Source organism: Phalacrocorax aristotelis, chromosome 1, assembly GCF_949628215.1.
Source record: "Phalacrocorax aristotelis chromosome 1, bGulAri2.1, whole genome shotgun sequence".
NCBI lineage: Eukaryota > Metazoa > Chordata > Aves > Suliformes > Phalacrocoracidae > Phalacrocorax > Phalacrocorax aristotelis.
In genome coordinates this window covers 48,256,693-48,278,644 of record NC_134276.1, presented here as the reverse complement: position 1 = coordinate 48,278,644, position 21,952 = coordinate 48,256,693, and the positions used below count along the sequence as shown (strand labels likewise).

Here is a 21,952-nt window from a genome sequence, read left to right as displayed (position 1 = left end):
TTTTCTTAGAATGTGACTAAATTATCTGTGAAGGATAGACTGGGTTTTGTGTCAAAGCCAGTTACTCCAACAACTGAAAAGGTAAGAGAATGTTTCATATTCTCTTCCTCTCACATTTAATTTCAGTAGAATTAGTTTTATTATAAAACCCCTTGTGTCAATACTAAGTTTCATAACTGTGAATAAAGTTATTTGTTAAATATTAGTTTTTTGAAGTATAATGTATTGCAACTCAGCAGATGGCTAAATGATTATAAGAAGAATGAAACATGCTAGGGCAGAAGCTGCTATTCTGTGGATTTTTTTTAATATAGTAGGTTCCATTTATTCAGTCATGAAAATAACTAGATACGTTCCAGGATCCTGAGTTGTTAGATGAGTACAGAAGTAAATGTAATAAATATTGACGCTACATATGAATCTATAGAAAGCCTTTCTATAAAACCGTTTTTGGGCTTTTGTGTCCCGTTAAAAGTGATGCTGTAAACATTTACCCTCTTGTTTGGTCCTACAATTTGCAGTACATGTGAAAAGATAAAAGTAGAAGTTAATCAGTGTAGAAAGGACAGAGAGGTAGGGCGGGAAGGGTGCATCTGAGTTGTGGTTATGAGTTACGTATTTTGCTCAGTGGTTGCAATTCTCAGAACAGAGTTGTTGATGTGTTTACTTTAGTAGCAAAGTTCGTGATGCATGTTTCCAGATCTATTTAGCACCTCAGGGGACAGGCTTCCCCAGAGTTTATAACATTCATTTGAGAACACTTTTGGTAGAAAGGCAGCAAGTTTTACTCGATAACAAGATTACTCTGCCTAGGTATATATCTTTTTTTATTGGGAATTGGCTTGACCTGAAATGAATGAAGCACCCTTCATTCTGCATTTCCCCCGACCCCCTTAGAGTATGTCAGTTAATGCATTTAGTGGAATTTAACCCATAAAATTTACTCCAAAGATGCTATTCTGTACTTAGCATATAGAGGTAACAATACTTAATGTTGAGTTGTAGTTGTAGAAGATGTCTTTTTTACAAATTTCAAGCTGAGCAGTCCGCCTAAATGCACTGGTCTTGGCTTCTTGCCTCTATTTTGTTGTTGGCTTGATTAGTTGCATTCTTGTTGCCCTAAATTAGTTGCAGATAAAAGAACGTACTGTGTATTTCTGAACTAGATTTTTACATGCATATCATATACTTACTGTAGAAATAGGAAGTCTCTTTCAGTTTGAGTGGAAATACTTTTTTTCTCCCCTTATTCTGTGAGTTGAGTTATCCTGAAACACTTTTCTACGAAGAGTAAATCCATGCTAAGTTGATTTCCTCTGTGCTGTCTTATAGTACAGACTGATTTTGATTAGCTGCTCAGCTGTTCATGGACTGTTATGGAGCAGCAGTTTCCTTTGGTATTTTTAGTAGGGTTCTGAAACTTGGTTTGACCTGTTTTTACCTACTACCGTCCCTTTACGCGGATTAGGCTGCAGTGATAATGCTCTATAACCATTAGAAATTAGATGATTGATAGCTGTCAAAAACATAGAGGTCATGTCCTAGATGGTTTTTTTGCTTCTGACTGTAGGGTTTTCCATTAAGAAAATAGGTAGCTATGCTTCCTAAAGAGCAGGAGGAAAAGGAGGTGAAACAGTCATCATGAGGCCTTTTAAGAGCCATACAGGGACTTGCAATTTATGAATTTGTGACGAGATTCACACTGTTCCTTCTCTTGAATGGTATTGAGAGATGTAGAAGACATTCATGTGTTGCTTCTTGCTCTTCTGTATTAGTTGATGCAGGTACATCTGTTGTGGCACCTCTCTTTTAACATAAAGAGGAAGCATGGTTCATTGTCCCATGAAGTCAGTTCAGGGCAAATGGAGTGTGTCAATATTTTTGTCTTTACTTGGTCCTCTGTCTGTTGGTAGCCTGTCCTAAAGCTACTTTGTAACAGGAATTATCTGTTTGGGAAGTGCATATGTTAATGTACTTTAATAAGTTTTTTTAAAAAAATCCCTTCATCTCCTTTTTAATGCCCTTCTTAGAGCATTTTATATCACCTTTTATAATACCCCATAACATGCTTTGATTTTTTTTTTCCCTCTTCTCTGCACTGCCTACTCTAGAAAACACTTTACTGTGGGAAGACATAGGATAAATAGCACAATGAAGTGAAAAGCTTGTTTATGGAGCATTCCTGTTGTAAATTCTTCTGATTTCTGTGTCTTTTCTGTCTTTCTAATGCTTCTTGGCTGTCTCTTTTTTCCTCCTGTTGGTGGGCATTGTGTCTATTTTATGGAGTGCATGGTGACCAATACTCTGCATGCATCTTTTAATTTTGCACATACATATAAAGTATTTTTAAACTCCTGGAAGTTATACCAATTGCATAATTACTGTGATATGCTAGAAAGGCAGACAAGATCAGGCCTATAGTATCTCCAGCGCTTAGCCATGGATTTTTCAATACTAACACGGCCAAAATGTCCTTTAAGGAATGTGATAAGAAAACAGAATAGTCCAAATCTTAAGGTATTGTGGAGATGTACATAGTGTACTTTAAAGAGGCTGTAAAGCAGGCAACTGTGTACTCAGTAAACACAGAATTCGGAGAAATTTTTATACCTCGTTACAAATGTAGGAAAGGGGACAGAGAGACATAGGGGTCTCTTCCTTTGCTGTATGATGTTGAAGACTTCCCTGTACTTGAGTTAATTCTTGTTGATTGTACAAGCTCTACTTTGCACAAACTGCATATGGAAAAGGGCTATTCTATCTACTTTGAACCTTAGTCTATAAAATCGTTTAATTTTTGCATGGAAAAATCACGCAACCATGAAAAATTGCATTTTAAACTTCAAAACAAAAATGAAAAACTTCAGTTATTCTTGGGAAGATCTCGGTCTTTTGTTTCCTTAATCTTGCTCAAATACATAAAATTTTATGTATTTGAAACTTGGAAGTACATATGAAATATCAATGGAAAGGATTTATAAACTGATGTTTATAATTTTTAGATATTTGATGTGATGCTGGCTCTTCAAAAATTGCTTAACTTCAGCAATTCCAAATATAACTGTCACACCAAATTTTTATATTCCATATCATCAAAACAGACAAAAGAAAAGACGCTTATATATTTTTAAGCACTCATGTATTTTTTTTTAAATTGAAATTCACTGGCAAAAAAATAAAATGATTTCCTCCTATAGGTTTTATCCACTTCTACTGGCTTGACAAAAACTGTGTACAACCCTGCTGCTTTGAAGGCAGCACAGAAATCTTTGCCTGTTGTTTCCACTTCCGTGCTAGACTCTAATGAAGCACAGAAGAAAAAACAGGTAAATTAAATATGCTTCTTTATAAAATGGACCTAGATTGGGAAGTTGTGACCACTATAGATAGCGCACTATGTATATTCATCTCCAGAGTCAAGATGAAACTAGTTACAAGATTAAATTCACTATAATGGTTTCTTTTCAAAGAACAAGAAAATCCAGCATTGTTTTGTTATTTTTTTTCAGAGTACCTTCAGGCAGTGTAAGCAGGCTTAAAATTCTCTAAAAGTTCAAAATGTGGAACACTTTTTCCTGGAAGCAGAATCTGCATGTTGAGGCATGAATTGTCTATTGTGAGTGAGAAGGGAGTATAGACTAGTCTCTATTCTTCTCTCTTAAGCCTTCCTGGAACCAGCCTTTATTCTTGTTAAACTGGCCTTTACTCTCAGTGTGTTTCGTACGTGTGACCAAAATTGTTTCTTCACTTGAGTGAACTAAGAACTGTATGATTCTGCATCTTATTGTTTCCAAACTACAGTTCTGTATCCATTTTTAATTTTTACAAAGCTTTTTTTTTAATGTCAGAGAGGAAATGTAACAAAAATGCATTTGTCCTTGAATAGGTCACTTAGTTGTAGTTTAGCTTGCTTAGAATTTTCAGGAAATCCCAGTTTATCTTACTGGTTTCAAATCACAAATTAAGAGTTCCATACTAAATTAGATTCATATGTAAGTACTGAAAGCAGCATAACCATTAAGCAAAGATTTTAGCCTATTGGTAAACTTCTATAAATAATGCGTGATATAATTTGCAATAGCAGTTTGTAGCTGCATGTCAGTTGTGGCATTGGTCTAGGTTTTAAAGAAATAACTTCTAATTCGGGGATTTCATTTCATATTTATCCACTAAAACATGTTTTTCAGAATTAGAGCCTTTACCTTTCAAGTTAAGACACGAAGTGCCTGTGAAATGGCAAAAAGCTCATAACAAAATTTTTGACTTATCATAACAGCTGTAGGGTTTTTTTGAGAGAAGGCACTGAAGACGTGCAAAGGGATCTGCTTTTTTCATGTGCTCTTGTGCTCTTTCCTCTCTTCAGAGATTTCTATTACAACATACTAGTACATGATTTTGTGGGACTGTCTTCCTTCTGTCTCCCTAGTTTTTCTTAGCCTTCATCCCATTGACGTATCTTCCCTTTCCCTCCAGAAAAATGATTGCACGCTGTAATGCAAAACTAACATTTCATGCAGCAGAATTTGTCAGTATTTGGGAGGACATACAGAAAACGTATTACTATTTCTTGTTTTTTATGGCTGTTGTGCATTTATACTCTTTCTATAATGTAATCCACTTGCAGTCTGATCCCAGTTGAGTGGTGATCTAGAGGTGCGAAGTCTTCTTCTGCCACTCCTCTTTTATCCCATTAAGTATGTTGGTATCAAAGCTCTTAATTGTTTTCTGCAAGCATCCTGCTGTCTCAGACTTCCACATTCTGTATCTGAGAGCAAGAAGCAATTGCTTTCTCTCGAGCAGCATTAGTAGGAGCCTGACGTTGCAATGCCAAGATCATGTTTTTAGCAGATTGAGTGGTAGTACTTGTCACTTCCAAGTTGCAGTAGTTAGACGCAGGAGAGATGGTTTTCTTTGGGTGACATTTTAATTTTAGAAAATAGAATGTATTTTCTTTTTGCTTGTAACTATACTGGAGAATGTGATAGACCTGATTTACAGTTGCTTTCAAGATACTGTCCTTGCACATTTAAACTCTTCCATGTTGTACCTCTTGCAGTAGTGTGTTATATTGCCTTTCAGCTTTCAGTGGAGTTGTGCAAGGGGTTACTTCCCCTTGAAATCTTCCCAGCACAGATCTAACTAAGACCGACCATTAGATCCTTCGCTAATATGCTTATGCATTGTTTTTCGGAAACATAATTTGAAATATTGCCTGTTAGTACCTTATGTTGCTGGTACTAATTTTTCCCTGTTATTGCAAGTTACTACTGTATAGTTGTCAGGTATAGTATGTTATTCTCCTGGCATTATTTTTCAAAATCTAGAAACTTTATTTAATTTTCTTATGCTTCTAGGAAGCATTACGACTTCAACAAGATGTGAGAAAGAAGAAGCAAGAAATCTTAGAGAAGCACATTGAAACACAAAAGGTAAAATGTTAGCATTAAAGAAAGGCAGCAATTCAGTAGTAATATCTCAGTTCACTTCTCTAAAATAATTCAGAATTTGTAAGCATGAGCTCTAAAAACAGAGTGATAATACCATTCTGAGAGAACGCTTATTATTATTAGATCAGTTTTGATCTGACTTGTCTTTAAGTGAACTTAGTTCACTTAAACTACAAGCTTATGCAATGTAGATGCAATTTTAGTTTCCATTGCTGAATTTGGGTGCAGCATGCGTGAGTTCTACTTGATAAGAGCAGGAGAGATTGATGTAGAGAAGTATGCATGACTGTACTCAGGCTTAGGAGGCGAAAAAAGCCAAAACATCATTTAAGTTGAATAAAACTGTTGAAATAATTAAGGATGTTGAGCAAATCTGTCCAAATGAAATGGCAATATCAGATGTTCATTGGTAAATGAATTCATCTCGAGAGTCAGACAAAGATTTAATATAAGCTGTTAAAAGCCCTATATGTTGAGTTGGAAAATCACAGCAAAAGAAATGCAATATTCTGTTTTTCCATTGGTTGTAATTAGTATTGGGAAACAGGTCTGTAATAGTTGCTAAGTAAAACTTGTCGTTTTTTGTTTGTTTTTTTTTTTGTTTTGTTTTTAAATTGGACAGATGCTGATTTCAAAGCTGGAGAAGAATAAAGCCATGAAGTCGGAAGACAAAGCAGAAATAATGAAAACACTGGAAATTTTGACTAATAGCATTACCAAGTTAAAGGATGAATTAAAAGGTGTATCACCAGGAGGAGGGGCTCCTTTAAAAAGCATGAAAACTAAGACTCAGGTACTCAAGTTTTGGTCAGCTTTTTAATAAGATGAATTCACATGTTCATGTCAGCAGAATAAAAATATACAGCCACATCAGCAGTATTTAGAACCATACTGGTTGAATTTTGAACTGCTCTTTAAAGTGAGATTGGTTTTGTCCTCTATTTAAAGAAGCGTAGTTAATTTTAAAACCATGCTGTTCTCTAAAAGGTTTATTCAGTGTTACACAGATATTACATCACCTGGAAAGTCAAAAAACCCCAAAACTCTTCTGATGATGATTTCTTTTGCTTTATCCAATCTTTTGTGTGTAGCCTATTGCTTGCTTAAATTTTTAATGGAAATCATGAAAATCATATTTCTTATGCAAAAGATTATCATTATGCAAAACATCTTTTGGTCAGGTTTAATACACAGAACAAACTGCGGCATGAAACTAGTTTCTGGGGTTTTTAATGTCACTGAAATTTTTCAATGTATTCAGCTTTTTAGATTGAAGATTATAATGGTCATTTTCCTTTGATCTAGCTGCCCATGTTTGGGTTGTACCTATGAGAGGAGCTTCCTTCTCTGCTGTCACTCTTGTTAGTGTATGGCTGTAACCAGTTTCCCAACTGCATAAAGGTGCAATTATATTACCTTTTTAAAATGCAGTATTTTGCTTTTTATAGAAGTATTTGCTCTTAAACAGGGTACAAGGTGATGAAGAATTAAGACTTTGAGAAATAACATTTCAAGAAATTAATGTGTTCTTTTAAATACATTATAAGCTTTTCTTGCTTTATCAGGTGAGGAAGTGCATACTAATAAAAGAGCAGATTTTTGTACAGTGTATTTTCCAGTAGAATATAAAAAGCTTTGATCTTTTCTTGCTGTTTTTATTCAGTTCTTAAGTATTCAGAATGCTTAGTCTTCTAATGTTTGGCGTTCTGTTTTAAAAAGCTGGTGTAACATTACAACCCAGATTTAATTGAAACTGATCATTAGTTTGCAGTTTGAAACAGCATTTCTACTGCTTCATTTTACACAGAGATATAGGTGTTAAGGTAACTGCAGTGTAAATTAGTGTTGTACAGTTTTGAAAAGAAATACCAAAAAGAAATATTGAAATGACCTGTATACACTCACTGTAGCTTCTTACATCATTTGTCAGTCAGGAAAAAGCTGAAGCAGCATACTTTTGTCCTGAAAATGGACATAGATTGTAGTTTCTGGAAGTCAGTTTATACCTTGTAAAACAGATTCAGCTGCAGTGGAATAGTCTGCTGTGTGTTAGAGGGGAAACTAATTGTAATAATCCCAGAAATTAGACAGTGCCATAATAAGATTAAATTCCTCTTTTTTTTTTTTTTAAGATGAGGGGGTTTTGGGGGGGTAGGGGGGGTGTTAATGTTTTTGAAAGGGAGTGGACATTGTTTGGTGAGAAAATGTTTCTGAGAGGAAGTTACCTACCTGTAGAGAGAATTTGATTTGATTGCATTTGATTGTTAAAGCCTCATGTTTTTGAGAAATACTTTTTCTGCCGGTGGTGTACAGTGCTTCATAAATTTGAACAGGAAGAATAGTTTCTAACAGTTTTGATCCAATAATTAAAGGTTGGTTGTGGGTTTCCTCAAATACAAGGGGAAGAATCCAGACGCATAGAAATGAAGAAGCAAATTTCATCGTGAAAACTTGGTAAATGCTTGACTAGAAAATCGTGAATGCATCATTTTAACGTGTGACAGTGATTTTACCCTGAAAGTGGTCCAGTAAATTCTTAGAGCAGACAAGAAAATAGTCCAATAAGACACCATTGCTCAAAATGGTTGAGATACGAAGGGTTCTCTAGGTATCATCTTGTTCCATCATCAGGCACCACTAAGAAGAGTTTGGATGTCGTCTTTATTCACCCACGCTGGGTATTTACACGCATGGATAAGGTCCCATCCACCCACCACCTTCTCATCCTGAAGCCAAACATTCCCAGCTCTGTCAGCCTGAGCTCTTAACAGTAGCTGCTCCAGTCCCTTAATCAGCTTTGTGGCCTTTCGCTGGACTCTCTCCAGCATGTCTCCCTTGTGCTGGGGAGCCTGGAACTGAACACAGCACTCCATATGTGGCCTCACCACTGCAGAGTAGAGGAGAAGGATCATGTCCCTTGACGTGCTGGTGGTGCTCTTCCTAATGCAGCCCAGGAAGCTGTTGGCCTTCTTTGCCACAAGGACACATTGCTGGCTCGTGCTCAATTACTCTGCTACCACCTTTGCTTTATTTCCTACACGCTCTGGAACTTGGAGGGTGTGATTCTTGAAAATCATCCTGCCTTTCCAGAAGGTATCCAGGCCCAGGGTCTTCAAACAGGAGGCTTCTTCCAATTCTCTGAAGAAGGCCTCATCTACTTCCCTTACCTGATTGTGCAGTATGTAGTACACACCCACTGCAATGTCACCTGCATTGGTCTACCAATCCTGACTCATAAACTTTTGACCTGCTCATTGTACGTACCCAGGGAGCTCCATGTGTTCATGCTGCACTGTCACATAAAGGGCAGCTCCCGCTCCTAGCTATCCTGGCTTGTCCTTCCATAAGAGACTGTATCCATCCACTACAGCACTCCAGTCATGTGAGTTTTCCTATGATGTTTTTGTAGTCTCCGTGAGATTGTAGCCCTGTAATTACTCACAGACATCTGATTCTTCCTCTTTGTTTCGCACATTGTCCGTATTAGTACACAGGCTCTTCAGAGAGGTACTGGTTTCCCAGAGAAGAAATGAGATCTTCCCCTGTGAAACTGTTCTGTAGGCCCTCCCTCATTTATGTGGATTGGTATGTGTATGCTTGAGGTGATCTCCCCCTTCAACCCAGTTCTGTTGATCTTGAGATCTTTTACCCATATCACCCTTTGCGTGGCAACCTGGTACACCACTTCCTTGTGTGATTGTTGGTTTTTTTTTTCCCTAACTTAGTAAAGTGAGGCAATATGCTAACTTGAATTACAGTTTTAATGACGCTTTTGAGCTGGTTTTCCATTTCCTTTGTAATAGGGAAGGTGAAGAAGCATTTTAAGCAAACCCATTTCATAATGGATAAGATATCCAAACTGTAGAAAAGTTGATTTTATTGATAGCTTTCCTCTGAAGGAGAGTGTACATTGTCTGAGAACATTGTTTTTTTTAACATTTGAAACAGATAAAACAGTCAGTCCCATCTGACCTTTGTGAAAGTGAGGCATTAACAGAGCTTTCAGTTAAAATTTACAACTTTGACGATTATCTGAAAGACCTTGCTCTAGGTTCTCTTGTATTTTCTTAGTGTGTAAAACCTTGGTGGCTCAGAAGACCCAGCAAACTTGAAGCATTAGGTAGATGAGACCTGTGTGGCTGTGCCATTATCTTTACCTATTTTTGTCTTATTCCAGTTCATGCAGATTACAAAATACTCTTCCCCCTGAGTGTAGAAACCTTTACTGCTTCTTGTTATGTCTTGAAGGAGGTATTTTCTTCTTGAGACCTGGCAGAGCTCTCTAAAAGGGAAGTCTTCATTAGGAGCACTAGAAATAAACCTCAAGAGTTTAGAGACTTTCTTTATGACACTCATGTCACTGGCTGCTTTGTGAGTTCTAATTGGTAGTTGCTGTTAAACTTCAGAAGTGGTTGTTTTGCTGTGTCATTGATGTGTTGCAACACAGTGGGATTTGAGAAAAATAGGTTTTGGTTTTGAAAACTTTGAAAATCATTATACAGGAGCTAATGGATTATTTTTGTGGTTGCTGTAGATAATCAGAAAACGGGGCTGAAAGGGGTTCAGGTTGAAGTTGCCAGTTGAATAATCGAGCTTTTTTTCTTTTAAAGCTTCCAGGAAAAAACAAAGAAACAAAAAACCCCCTTCTTTATCATTCAATGGTGATACTTGGTTTCCAACTGTCACAACTGCAAAACCTTCATCTCTTGACAACCAGCCTTTGAATACATTACATGCTGTGGTTTTGAATCAACGAGTGTAAATGTAAAAGTGTTTCACAGTCATCTATAATTTTATTCTTCATTTGTGATGTCATTGAAACATTTGGCTGCTGCTGTTTCCATTAATTAAAAAAAAATAAAAGGGAAAAAAAGTTTATATTTCAGAACAGAACTTCATATAAAATTTTCATGGTCACATAAAGCCCTTTCTTGCACCTGTACCAACACCTGCACCTCAGTGGTTGCAATCATCATGTAAATTTGGGTTCAGAGACATCTTTCAGTTTCATATATATTGTTGAACTTTCTAATTTTTTTTAAGGTACTGTGTGCTGGAAGGCAACACTGGGTGCTTCAGAGACCAACCTTTTGTTAGCAGAGGTCTTGTTACTGTGTTTTTTCCACTGTGGTCTGAACAGAACTATCATTTGTGCTTTTTGCATTACAGAATTGTGATTAACTTAAATGCTTTTTCTCATTACTGATTATGGGTTTTGTATTCATTCATAATGGTACCGCTTTTATTTTTTTTTTGTAGAATCCCTTTTTATCTCATTGTAACTACAGTATAATTTTGCATTTTCTATTTTGTCTCTCTCTAGCTTAGAAGATATTCCATTGGTTTTGGCTTTGTGTAGTAGTCTAAAAGCTTTGACATGACTAAGTAAGCTCAGAAACATACTACTACACATAGAAGTTTTGTCTTGCCAAGAAGGCTCCTAAGTTTGTGCTTGGTCTGTTTTTGAAGGTGGAAACCTAGCATAATAAGCAGTATGCCTGCAAGGTTACAGCTGTGATCTGAATTAACAAGCTACAGCTTGGTTTAGTTTAAAACTCCACTACAGCTTCTAGTTTTCAAATTCCCTTTCCTTAGAGTTTCTAGGAACTTGTTTTCCAGATAGAGGTGTTGTGGCAGACTTCTACCTTACCTGGATGCCAGTGCTGGCCAATCCTTAAGTAGTTTTGTGGTTTTGAAATAGCCTGCTGATAGGAGCATAGCAGTAGATTCTTGGGTTTTATCGGAAGATTGTTTCCTCAGTAGAGAATGTGAACTGTGGAACTAATAATTTACCATAACAATTTCTTAGATGCAGAAAGAGTTACTAGATACTGAACTGGATTTATACAAGAAGATGCAAGCTGGGGAGGAAGTTACTGAATTAAGACGAAAATATACAGAGCTACAGCTGGAAGTATGTTTGTCTCTTCTTTTGTAGCAATTAACTTTTAACCAAATAATTTCATATATGTTTATTAGCTTGTGTATTGTATCATAAACTATTTTTTTCCAGGGTGCAATATTAAGTTACATGTAGATGGAAGCATATAGCAATAATTTAAAAGATTGGTTTCTGAATCCAACTGAGGTAGAGAAATAGTATTGTCTTTCATTTTAGTTGCTAATCTATTTAAATTCCGTAACTGTTTAGATGACGTGGTATTTTATAAATTTATGGTAGTAATAGTTCCTTGAGAGTGGAGAGTCTTTTTTTAAATTGTTGCCTGTAGGTGGTGGTGTGTTTGATACGGAAGAGTTAAAAAACACTGCTTGATCTTTTATTCTTGTCATCATCCTCTTAATGAGAGTAACCAAAAAGCCTGAAATGCCAAAAGCAATGTTACTCAGCATTGGTTTCAAGAGAAGGAAAACTTACCAAAAGCAAGTACAATGTTTCAAGAAGTGGTCAATGTATAGAAACATGCTTTTTCTTAAAGTACTTGCTTTTAAAAAGATTCAGAAGGCTGTGCAAGATTCTTCATATCTGTGTCTTATTTTAGAAATTCTGAATGCTGTGGGTGTTATTCTGTGTTACATTGCACTGTCTTGCCTATATGATTGTGTAATATCTACTTAATTGCATGATAATCTTATCTCTTTTTACTGTTAAGCAGGCTGCTGTGTCGCTTAAATCCCTCTTAATGAAGTTTGGTCATGTCTTATGTATAACTACATATGAACACAGTGCACATACATACGGCTAAGTTGCATTAAAATCTTACTTTGAAACTAAGTTGTTATGCAGCTTTGGTAATTATGAAAATAGGTTTGTTAACAAGCCAAGCCGATTCAATAGAGATTACATAAAAGCTTATGTTAATAGTATATTATGATGGTGAATAATAGTTCATAGGTGTACTGAAAACTTACTTTCTAAATGTATGATTTATAAATACGGGAATTGAATGATCTTTAAAATAGCAGTAGGAAAGTAGGTGCTTGTTCAAGATAAAATTACGCTGTAGTTGAGTGTGCTAATCCTACTCCATCTCATATTGAGTCTGTATTTTGTGTTGGAAAAGAAATTGTAGCTCTTTCAGGAAAACAATTTTTCATAATAAGATGAATATTCTGAGGCCTTTAGCAAACACTGATCAAAGCAGATGGTGAAAAACAGGGTTATCAGTAAAGCATACCAGTATGTTTCAAGGAACAGCATGAAATGTATCCCTTGCATAATTTACAAGAGGGATATGGGTTTTTTCCCTTGATGTTTGTTTGATTCTTCAGTATTCATACAAATTCTTTAGAAAAAAATTATTCACACATTGTCATTGTGACTTTAACTCCCACAATATTCATGTGTTGCTTCTGTGGCTTGTAACCTGCTGCTCTGTTTCAGGTAGCCCTGATTTTACTGTGAGAAACCGAAAACAGTATACAGGTTGATTGCTGAGACAGCATAATATTTAATGTTCTGGAGTATTCATTTAACCATTTAAAATGGGGGGGGGGGGAGGGGGGGGGGAGGGGGACGGACGGGACGGACACACAAACACAAAAACAAACAAAACAACAAAAAAACCCCACCAAACCTACAGGATTCTCTTTATGAAAACTAAAAAATGGACTATATACTATTGTAAAATTGTCTGAATAATTTAATGAATAAAGCCATAACAGATGGATCTTCCTCATGGGTGATATCATTGGCATGCATTAAAGTAGTGCTATCAGTGCTTGAGTTGTAAACACTGTAGGATATGTTAAAAACATTATTATGGTGATTTCATTTAACATTTGATTCCTACATCAGATATATTTGGGTTTGAAAAGATCTTTTCTCCTGTTATAAATATTGAAATTAAGTCCTTGAAAGTGCTTTTTTTGAAACTTAAAATAACTTTGGCAAATTATTTACCGTCATCATCCTTTTGACTTTTCTTGGAGACTGCATGCCAGTTTTTTAGAAGGCATACACAGGTATTGTGGGAATGGAAATCAGTGAGTACGCAGAGCCAACTTTTTAGCAAATACTTTGTTGTTAGAGGTGCTCCTTAGAGCCTCTGTTTCATATCTCACAATTCTGTGGCCAAAAGCTGGATTAATTCTGGTTAAAATAAAAGCCCTGGCTGGATTTTCAGAGACTAATTAAGAGGCAAAGATAAAGATACAAATTTAGTAGTTACTCACCAGATAAGGAAAATTTGTTAATGAAATTTCAAATGTTATACTGTAGCTCCTTTCTCCTGAGAAGAATTATCCTCACAGATAAGGGCTTTTTTTGATAACTGTTTTTAATACCTGATTCTTTTTTCCTATTTCCACCTTATTTTTGATCTGTTGTTAATTAACAGTATTAGCTTTCAGTGTTACTAAGTTGTTCACCTTTTGTTATTTTAAGACCTGTAAGCTGCTCTTTCTGAGGCGTGTTTGGGGAGGTGTCTTTAGGAAACATCAGAATATGTATTTTTTAATTCTGTCTAAACGTTTAGATTATGAATTTTAATACATCGATATGTTATGTATAAACATCTTAGGCTGCCAAACGAGGGATTCTTTCTTCAGTTCGTGGTAGAGGGGTTCATGCAAGAGGTCGGGGTGCATCACGTAGCAGAGGTAGAGGAATACGAGGCCGGGGTAGAGGCAGAGGAGTTCCTGTGCATGCAGTGGTGGATCATCGACCTAGGGCATTAGAAATCTCTGCATTTACAGAAAGTGATAGAGAAGATCTTCTTCCTCATTTTGCGGTATGTGGCAATTTCACTTTTTACGTTCTTTTCATTCTATTGAATTACTTTTCTCTTGATTCACTTAATCTGGAAATGCCGTTTAGGAATGAATCTTTACCATGATATGCCTGTTCATGGAAAAAGAGGGTGCATCAGAAAAAGGTGAAACAATGAGAAGTTACACCATTGATGCAACTAGTTATAACTGTAACCGCATAGCATTTACAAGGCATTTTTTTTTTTCTTAAGAAGAAATGAAATTGGGAATATAAAGTAATGACTTAAAATATTTGTTTGTTCAGGATATATGTAAAATTGTTAGAAATTTTTAGGTGTGGAAAGATAAAATAACTGAAGGGATGGTGAGAGCAAAGGCTGGTTCAGTGCCAAATTTTCAATACCTGAAGTCTGTTTCTTTACTGAAGTATCTTAACCAAGTGCTTAATGAGAGTTCTCACCAAAAATTTTCAATGCTTTTGCCTAATTTTATAAATTTAAGAATCAAGATGAAAATTGTACAGCTATATCCAGATCTTGGCAGGGCAGCCAAAAGGTTTCTGTCTGTTCATCTCTAAGCTTACAAAGTCAGAGATTTTTCTACATTTTTTTCTATTTTTATTCTAAAAAATTATAAACCAACATACATAATTTTTAGCAAATTTTTATGTGCAAACATAGTAAACATAAATTTATAAAAAACCCACCGCTATTATACTAGGTTTTTTAAGGTGTCATGCTTCCAGGAGTATAGATATATGTGTGTGTACACATGCACATACATAAACGTACATATATATTTTGTTCCCCTTAAATATACCACATCATACCTATATAGAGGAATGAAAAGGGAACCATCATACCCATAAGGGGAACAAAATTACTTTCTTTAGAGATGAATGACAGACCAAACATTTATACATACCTATATATGTGCGTGTGTGTGTATTTAAGGGGAACAGAAGTACTTTCTGTAGGGATGTATGGTGGACCAAATGTTTGAGCAATGACTTTATAAATTTTTGGTGTAAAACTAAGAACATAAAACTTTAAAATGAAGCGGTAAAATCCAGTGGTCAATCATAGGACATTTCTGAGTCTAGTGTCAATGATGAGTATAAGAATAGAGTTATTTTTTGATCTATGGCACTATATTGTGGTTTAGTCTGCCTTGTGGATATTGCTAAAGTAAATTTTGCTGGTCACCTTTCATATTTTGCATTTCATTATGTACTTTGCTTGCTGACTGCAAAGAATATAAAACTGAAGACAGAGAATCTGCCACTGGTAAAAGCTTGCTGTGTGCTGTCAGTTTGCGGTCATAAATTTGCTCAGAACTTAGCGTTTTCTTATACTTTGGTTTTATTGCAGGGAGTATGAAATTTGCTATCTTTAACAAAAATATTAACCAGAAAAACCTTAGTAGCATCAACAAATCTTTTCAGTGTCAGTAGTCTAACACTGAGAAAAAAATGTTATTTAATTCATTTGCAGGTTGTGCATTTGCTGTTTTTAAACTTGCTCCAAATTCCATGCAAATGCACTGAGCTGTATTTCTGTTTCTGTGATACATCACATCACAGCTCTGCACATCAGCAGTGCACTCCACCTGTACAGATATGTTGGGCATTGGCAGCTTACAGTGATGACAGCGTTAAACGTAGTGGTACCACACAGACCATTACAGTAGTAGATGGGTCAGGTTCTTAATGTGCTTAAATCAACTTTTGAAACTTTCTGCAGTCCCTGCGTCTAATAAATGATTTTGTGGAAAAGTTTCATAATAGGCTGATGGAATGATCTCAAGATCCCTTCTTTTTAATCAAAAGAGAAGTATTGAAGCAGAACCACCTCTTTTTCTGTCATGATTTTACTTCATACCTATATGCTTACAATCAGGAAACCCAAAGACTACAGCAATTTTGTGTTCTAGAAATGCAAGTAAAAGTAACTGTATTCTTTGCAAAGACAAGTACTCTGGCATTAAGGCTGGGAAAGGTACACTATTCTAATTTTATGATTTTTGAGGGCATTTGGTTTAGGACAGCATTTTTAGAAGTGAAGAACTATTTCACTAAGCTTTTTTTTTATTTATTAAAAGCAATATGGTGAAATTGAAGATTGCCAGATAGATGACTCTTCCCTCCATGCGGTGATTACCTTTAAGACAAGAGCAGAAGCTGAAGCTGTGAGTAGAGTCTCTGTTGAAAATATTCTGTAACATTCAACTGCTTTCTAGTTACATTATACTTCTATATTTGACTAAGTTTAATACTGCTAATTGTTTAAAAATATTTTAAAAGTCTGACACAGAAATTTAATTCTAGATTAAACAAATCTGTCAGAACTACTGAAATCCTTAGGAAATGAGGGTGTTTATAGCAAGCTGAAGTACAGGATATAGGAGAAATTAAGAGAAACACTCGAGAATTGATAGCTGGATGTCTTGGCTCATCGTTACTTAATTACCAGTTGTTTTTACCTGAAGACTTGGTATCCTCACAGTCTGCCAGAAATTTCACTGACATCCTGCAGGGTGAGCTTATATATTTTGTTTGGGATCAGTTTTATTTACCTTTGCCTGAAAACCTGTGATAGTGTAAACGTGATTTGGTGGGATAGGATTCTCTCTTTTTTTTTCCCCCCCCCTCTCCTTTTTTAGCATATTTCTTAGAAATTTAGGAAATTACAGAAGTATAGAATTTCAGAGACTAAAATCCAGAGTTGAGGTATGTCATAATTCAGCATCCTTACATATGGATCATTGGGTCTTTACATATGGATCATTTGGCTCAGCAGGACTCCTGCCCTGTTCAGTCCATGGTGTAGGCAGTATGTCAACCTGCGCAAAATCATGACCATAATTGTTCTGCAAATGATATTGTTTTCTTTAAAATCCTTGCATCACTGTTGGAAAGGAGTATCCTGAAAATAATAGGGACTCCAGAAAGAATGGATTGGTATTTACGGTATGGTTGTGTGGAAGGATTTCATTTTATATTTATATTTTGCACAAAGTTTCTGTTTTTGCACGAAGTTCATCTTGTGGAGTTCACCTGAACACAGTTTTTCTGTCTGGCCAGAATCCTCTTTTTGTATGCTTTATCTTGACTTACCAGTGACCTGATAGACAGAAATACTCTTATTTACAATACAAGTTAAGCCAATCACAATAGTTTTGGATACTTACAGTATCATTGTGGTTACATATTTTGAGAAACAATTTGATACGTGTGCCAAAGATGTTCTACAGAAACACAGAATTTTTGTTTGAGAAACTCTTAGATACAGCAATGATGAGCACTAACTGTACAGAGGTGGTAATTATTCTGTAAAAAAGGAAGTGTGATAAATGGTACACAGTATATACTGACTGATAGGAAAAACCAGTGCTGTACAACTGTATTGAGGGAACACAGTTCAACTATGAACAAAAATTCTGTGGAGAATAAGAAATACCTGCTTTCAGGTAAAAGCTGTCATAATTAGTATACTCACAAGTGGACTGAATTACGGTTGGAATTTTAGTTTTGGTGCTTCCTGACATGGGGTACTTCATTTTGCAACTTCGTATTCTTTGACATTGTCTTTTATGTAAGAAATATTCTAAGTATTGCAAGGATCTTCTGATACCCTGAAAATAAAAATAGGTCGCCTAGAACAATAATCTGATTTTATAGACTGTCCAAATAAAGTCTGTCCTTCTCGCAGGTGGAGTATGATTCACAACTGCGCTCTTGACAGTATCTTACTACAGATACTTGTTTATCAGCAAAGTACAGTTTTTACTGTTATAACTTGTTTTGCCTAAAAATTGGCACGGAGAGTCATTTCAGCCTTAGCTGAAATGGTAGTATTTTGGAACCAAATGTAGAAGTGTAGAGATAGGAAGCACCCAAAAAAGAAGGTTGGGCAGAGAATGAAGAAAAGATGTGGAGAGGGGGAAAAGGGAGTTATGTTTGGTGATCTGGTGGAAAGGTTGAAGTCAACATTATGTACCTCCTTTTTTTTTTTTTTTCTTTTATACATGATGCATTTCACTGCATTTGAAAAGCAGTGTGTTTTTCCTCAATCATCATGAATAGAATAGATGGAGTTTTCAAGCTGTATTCAAGGTGAAGTTCAGAATATGCTCCTGAAAGTGGGGATATTTTAGCTGGGTCAGAATTCATGATGTGTGTGTGAGATGTCCACAACCTAGTTAGCATTAAACGTTTTAATTGTCAAATAACTTTGTGTCTAGCTGCACCTTCATTTTTAGATTAAAATTCTATGAAAACTGTATTTGATCAAATATAGTACAGTCTGTATTCTCCTTAAGATATTCTTCTATATTAAATATAATTCCACTGGAATTTGTGTTTAGTACTAAAGCAGACTTTAAGACTGGCGATTGGAGAAATTGTAGAAGGTAATCGTTAAAAACCTCTGTTGAGGCCAATTGTGATGTAAATGCAGCTAATATTTTACCTTCTTAAATGAAAATAGGCCTAAGCTTTATGACCGTATATGTTTTAGCCTAGAAGGAAGAGGAAGATTCCCTGTTGTACAATGTTGCATTTTTATGTAGTAGTAATTTCTTCCAAAGATTACAAGTTGTTTTTGGACCTAAATGTCACGTATAAGTACTTTTAAAAATTCTAGTTGTGTGACATTGTGATGAGACCATGGACAAAAAGCTCCTGAGCTGCATTTTAATAAGCATAGAATCTTTTAAATTTATCATAAATTTATATGTACAGATTTAAAATTTATACCTGGGGACTTTAATATCACACAATTCATGTTCAGATGTCATTGAACATGTAATTGTTTCTACATTTCACATTATGCTGTGCTTTCAGATTGTACTATAAATCTTCTGTGACCATGACGGTTATTTCGGAATGTTGCTAACGCTGATTTATGCTCATTCATGTTACTTTAATTTGAACATACTATTTCCAAAGCAGCCACTTAATGCAGCTGGTACTTAGAAAGGCATGAATATCCCATAAGTTAAAATTTTTACATTTCAATTACAACAGCTTTACAGGAAGTGGAATGTTTTCCAGTAGATTAAGTTGTAATCAGAAAGGGGCTTTTTTTTTAGTTGTTTGGGGGTTTTTAAATGTATTTATATATATATATAAAAATACATATGAAATAATTTATATTAGTGGGATGTCTTGCTTCTTCCAGTAAGTTATGCATTAAAAGTTTGGTGTCTGTCTTTGAAAGGTGAAGAACCCATCGAGCTAATATTAAAAACCAGGAAGGTGTTGGCTCAGTATGTTACCCACATCAGCAAATGCTTTATGGTTTTCAAAGCTTATTTTCTTCTGAATGTACTTTAATAGTTTTCCTGAAAGGATGTGCGAGTTCCTCGTGCAGTGAATGAAGTTGGTTTGTTTTAACCTACTAACAGTAATTCAGTATGAATGTACTACAACTTGGATTTTCTTTTGAAAAAGGAGGCTGTTGGTTTATTTCTGGCATTTAAGTATTACTGAAGTTAATTTTTCCCCTGAGGAAGAAATACGTAACTAAAATGTTTAAACTTGTTTTAGGCTGCAATTCATGGATCTCGTTTTAAAGGACAAGAGTTAAAGTTGGCATGGAACAAGCCAGTTGCTAGTATGTCAGCTGTTGAAACAGAAGAAGCTGAACCTGATGAAGAAGAAGTAAGCTTGCTTTTTCTTTTTTCCCTTTCATTTTTATCTTTTCAGATGAAATAATGTAGCTTTTTCAAAAGAAAATGATCTGTTGATTCGTTCTTCGGTTTTTGAATCTAACTCTTGATATCAGAAAGTGGATTTATCTATAAATACATTTCTTGTTTGCTAGGCTGTTGCAAGTACAGATACTTTGTTTCCTTGCAGAAGTGTTTCATTTCTTACACAACAAAAAAATCTCAAGAATATGTCTAGAAAATAGAACATGTGTGTTTGAGCTTGGATGAGAGAGACTGAGGATTTTGTCCAAAACATGTTTTTTTGTACCATCTACTTTAGGCAGTAATTTCTTAGAGGATCAAATTTCAGAATCTAATCTTCCTTTATAGAGAGATACGGCTTGGAGGATACAGGTGAAAGAATAATTTAGAGCATTTGCTAACTTCATTCAGACATCTAAAGTACCCCTGTTCAGTGTTAGTCGTCTTCATAGCACATGAAGGATATTAAAGACTTGTCCAAATAGTATTACTTGGTTAATGTAGGAATAGTTGGACAACATTTCTTGATGCATACAAGGCGTTACACTCAAAATACCAATGTTTGTGAATTCTGAAATACAAATGTCACTTGGGGAAGAAGCCAAGCAGTCTTTTTTCAAATTCATTTACTGTCAGTTAACTGTGTATACATAATTGCATATAATAGCTGAAGAAAAGAACTTACTGACTTACTTGATAATAGTATTTTGTCTGTATCTTTTTTCTGATGATATTTTGGCAAACCTGGCATAGGAGCAGTTTCACAAGATTGTTTTGATACAACCAAATTTGGTTAGTTTGTTTACATTTTGTATTCGCATTCTGTTCTTTTTCTGAAGAAAGCCGGTTTGTCTGTTTGCTTTCTGCCTCCAAAAATACTAATTTCTTCTTAGCATGCCAGCCAAAGACAGGTAGAGTAGACTACTTCCACCACTATGTATTCATATTAGGCATTTGTGCATTCTGACGTACTAAATATTACTTCCCTTGTATATGTAAGCCTCCAGTGTTGTCAGATAGTAATGAGCTGTGAGTGAACAGGAGCTTACAGTGGGGAATCTTCAGAGCATCTTAGCTATTTTGTCACTTCTCCTTCAGGGATGTATTTCCTGTAAAGACCAACAACAAAGTTTGTTGCTGCAAGGAGTCTACTTTATTGAGAAGTCCCATTGAGGAACTATTTCACTGAGACTTCTCCGTTTTGCATGATGAAGGAAGGGCAGGGAGGGATGTACAAACACTTCAGCAGAGTAAAGGAAGGAAAGTACAGGTTCACTGGTAAGTGAACTACAGTGAGATTCATGTTTTAACCCCATCTGAAGACACTGAGTGTAGGGGGGAATGTTTGGGCTATAGGTAGCAAAAAAGGGGGAATGAAGATAGTAGCTACATGAGCTGGGCCCTGGCAAAGGGAAAGGGCAGATTTATAAAGACCTTGGGCCTACATGCTTGATGGCATCTTGTCAGCTGAGAAGTGTTTGTGATAGTGGGATATATCTGGTTTCAGCGGTGGTGTTCTCCTTAACAGGAGTCATCGGGTATGGAAGGGAAACTCAGGGAAAAAACTGCATGAAACTGTTTTCTGTAATTCATAAACTGATGGACTCATCTAGAACTTTTCAAAATTTAAGTAGACAGAGGAAGCGACAAGCTTTTTTACTACTGAGAAATAATTTAATTATTTGAATGTTTATCTTTTTGGGAGATACTTCTCCCCTGATTATTTTTTTCTAATACTTTTCTTGAGATCTGATTCTGTTCTATAATTTTAACTGTTTTTATTTGTCTCTGAGCTGTTTCTACAGTCATTCCTTGGCTAATTATTCATGTGGAAAACGTATAGGAGTTGATCTTGAATCAAAAGCCATAGCTGTTCCTTGCTTTTGCATGCTTGCTGAAATCTTTGCAATAGCAAATGTGTAATATAAAACTACTAGTTTACCTATATTTTTGTTAATAGTGTTGCAGGATTCTTACTTGGTCCAGTGTTTACAGATTATTTTTTTTTAACATGATTGATGTACTTGTGACCCTGTGCCTACAGTTCATCATGCTACTTAACTTCATTGTGTGGCAGCTATTGTAAACACATGAAAAACGTTTCCTTCATTTTTCTGTGTCTAAACTACCGTTTTAGTTCA

At 35.6% G+C, this 21,952-nt stretch overlaps 1 protein-coding gene across 8 annotated transcripts in view; it reads left to right on the top strand.

Annotated features, from left to right (window-relative positions):
• Positions 1-21,952, top strand: part of RBM26 (RNA binding motif protein 26) — a 55,935-nt gene that overhangs the window by 31,134 nt on the left and 2,849 nt on the right. For 4 of the 8 annotated variants that reach the window (XM_075089390.1, XM_075089370.1, XM_075089380.1 and 1 more), the window contains exons 14-21: positions 10-81; positions 3,198-3,326; positions 5,355-5,429; positions 6,070-6,240; positions 11,257-11,361; positions 13,928-14,137; positions 16,218-16,304; positions 19,666-19,779. In XM_075089390.1, the coding sequence (XP_074945491.1) occupies positions 10-81; positions 3,198-3,326; positions 5,355-5,429; positions 6,070-6,240; positions 11,257-11,361; positions 13,928-14,137; positions 16,218-16,304; positions 19,666-19,779 (963 nt within the window). The remainder of the gene's footprint in view (positions 1-9; positions 82-3,197; positions 3,327-5,354; positions 5,430-6,069; positions 6,241-11,256; positions 11,362-13,927; positions 14,138-16,217; positions 16,305-19,665; positions 19,780-21,952) is intronic. The other 4 variants (XM_075089425.1, XM_075089407.1, XM_075089416.1 and 1 more) reach the window with 1 other exon arrangement.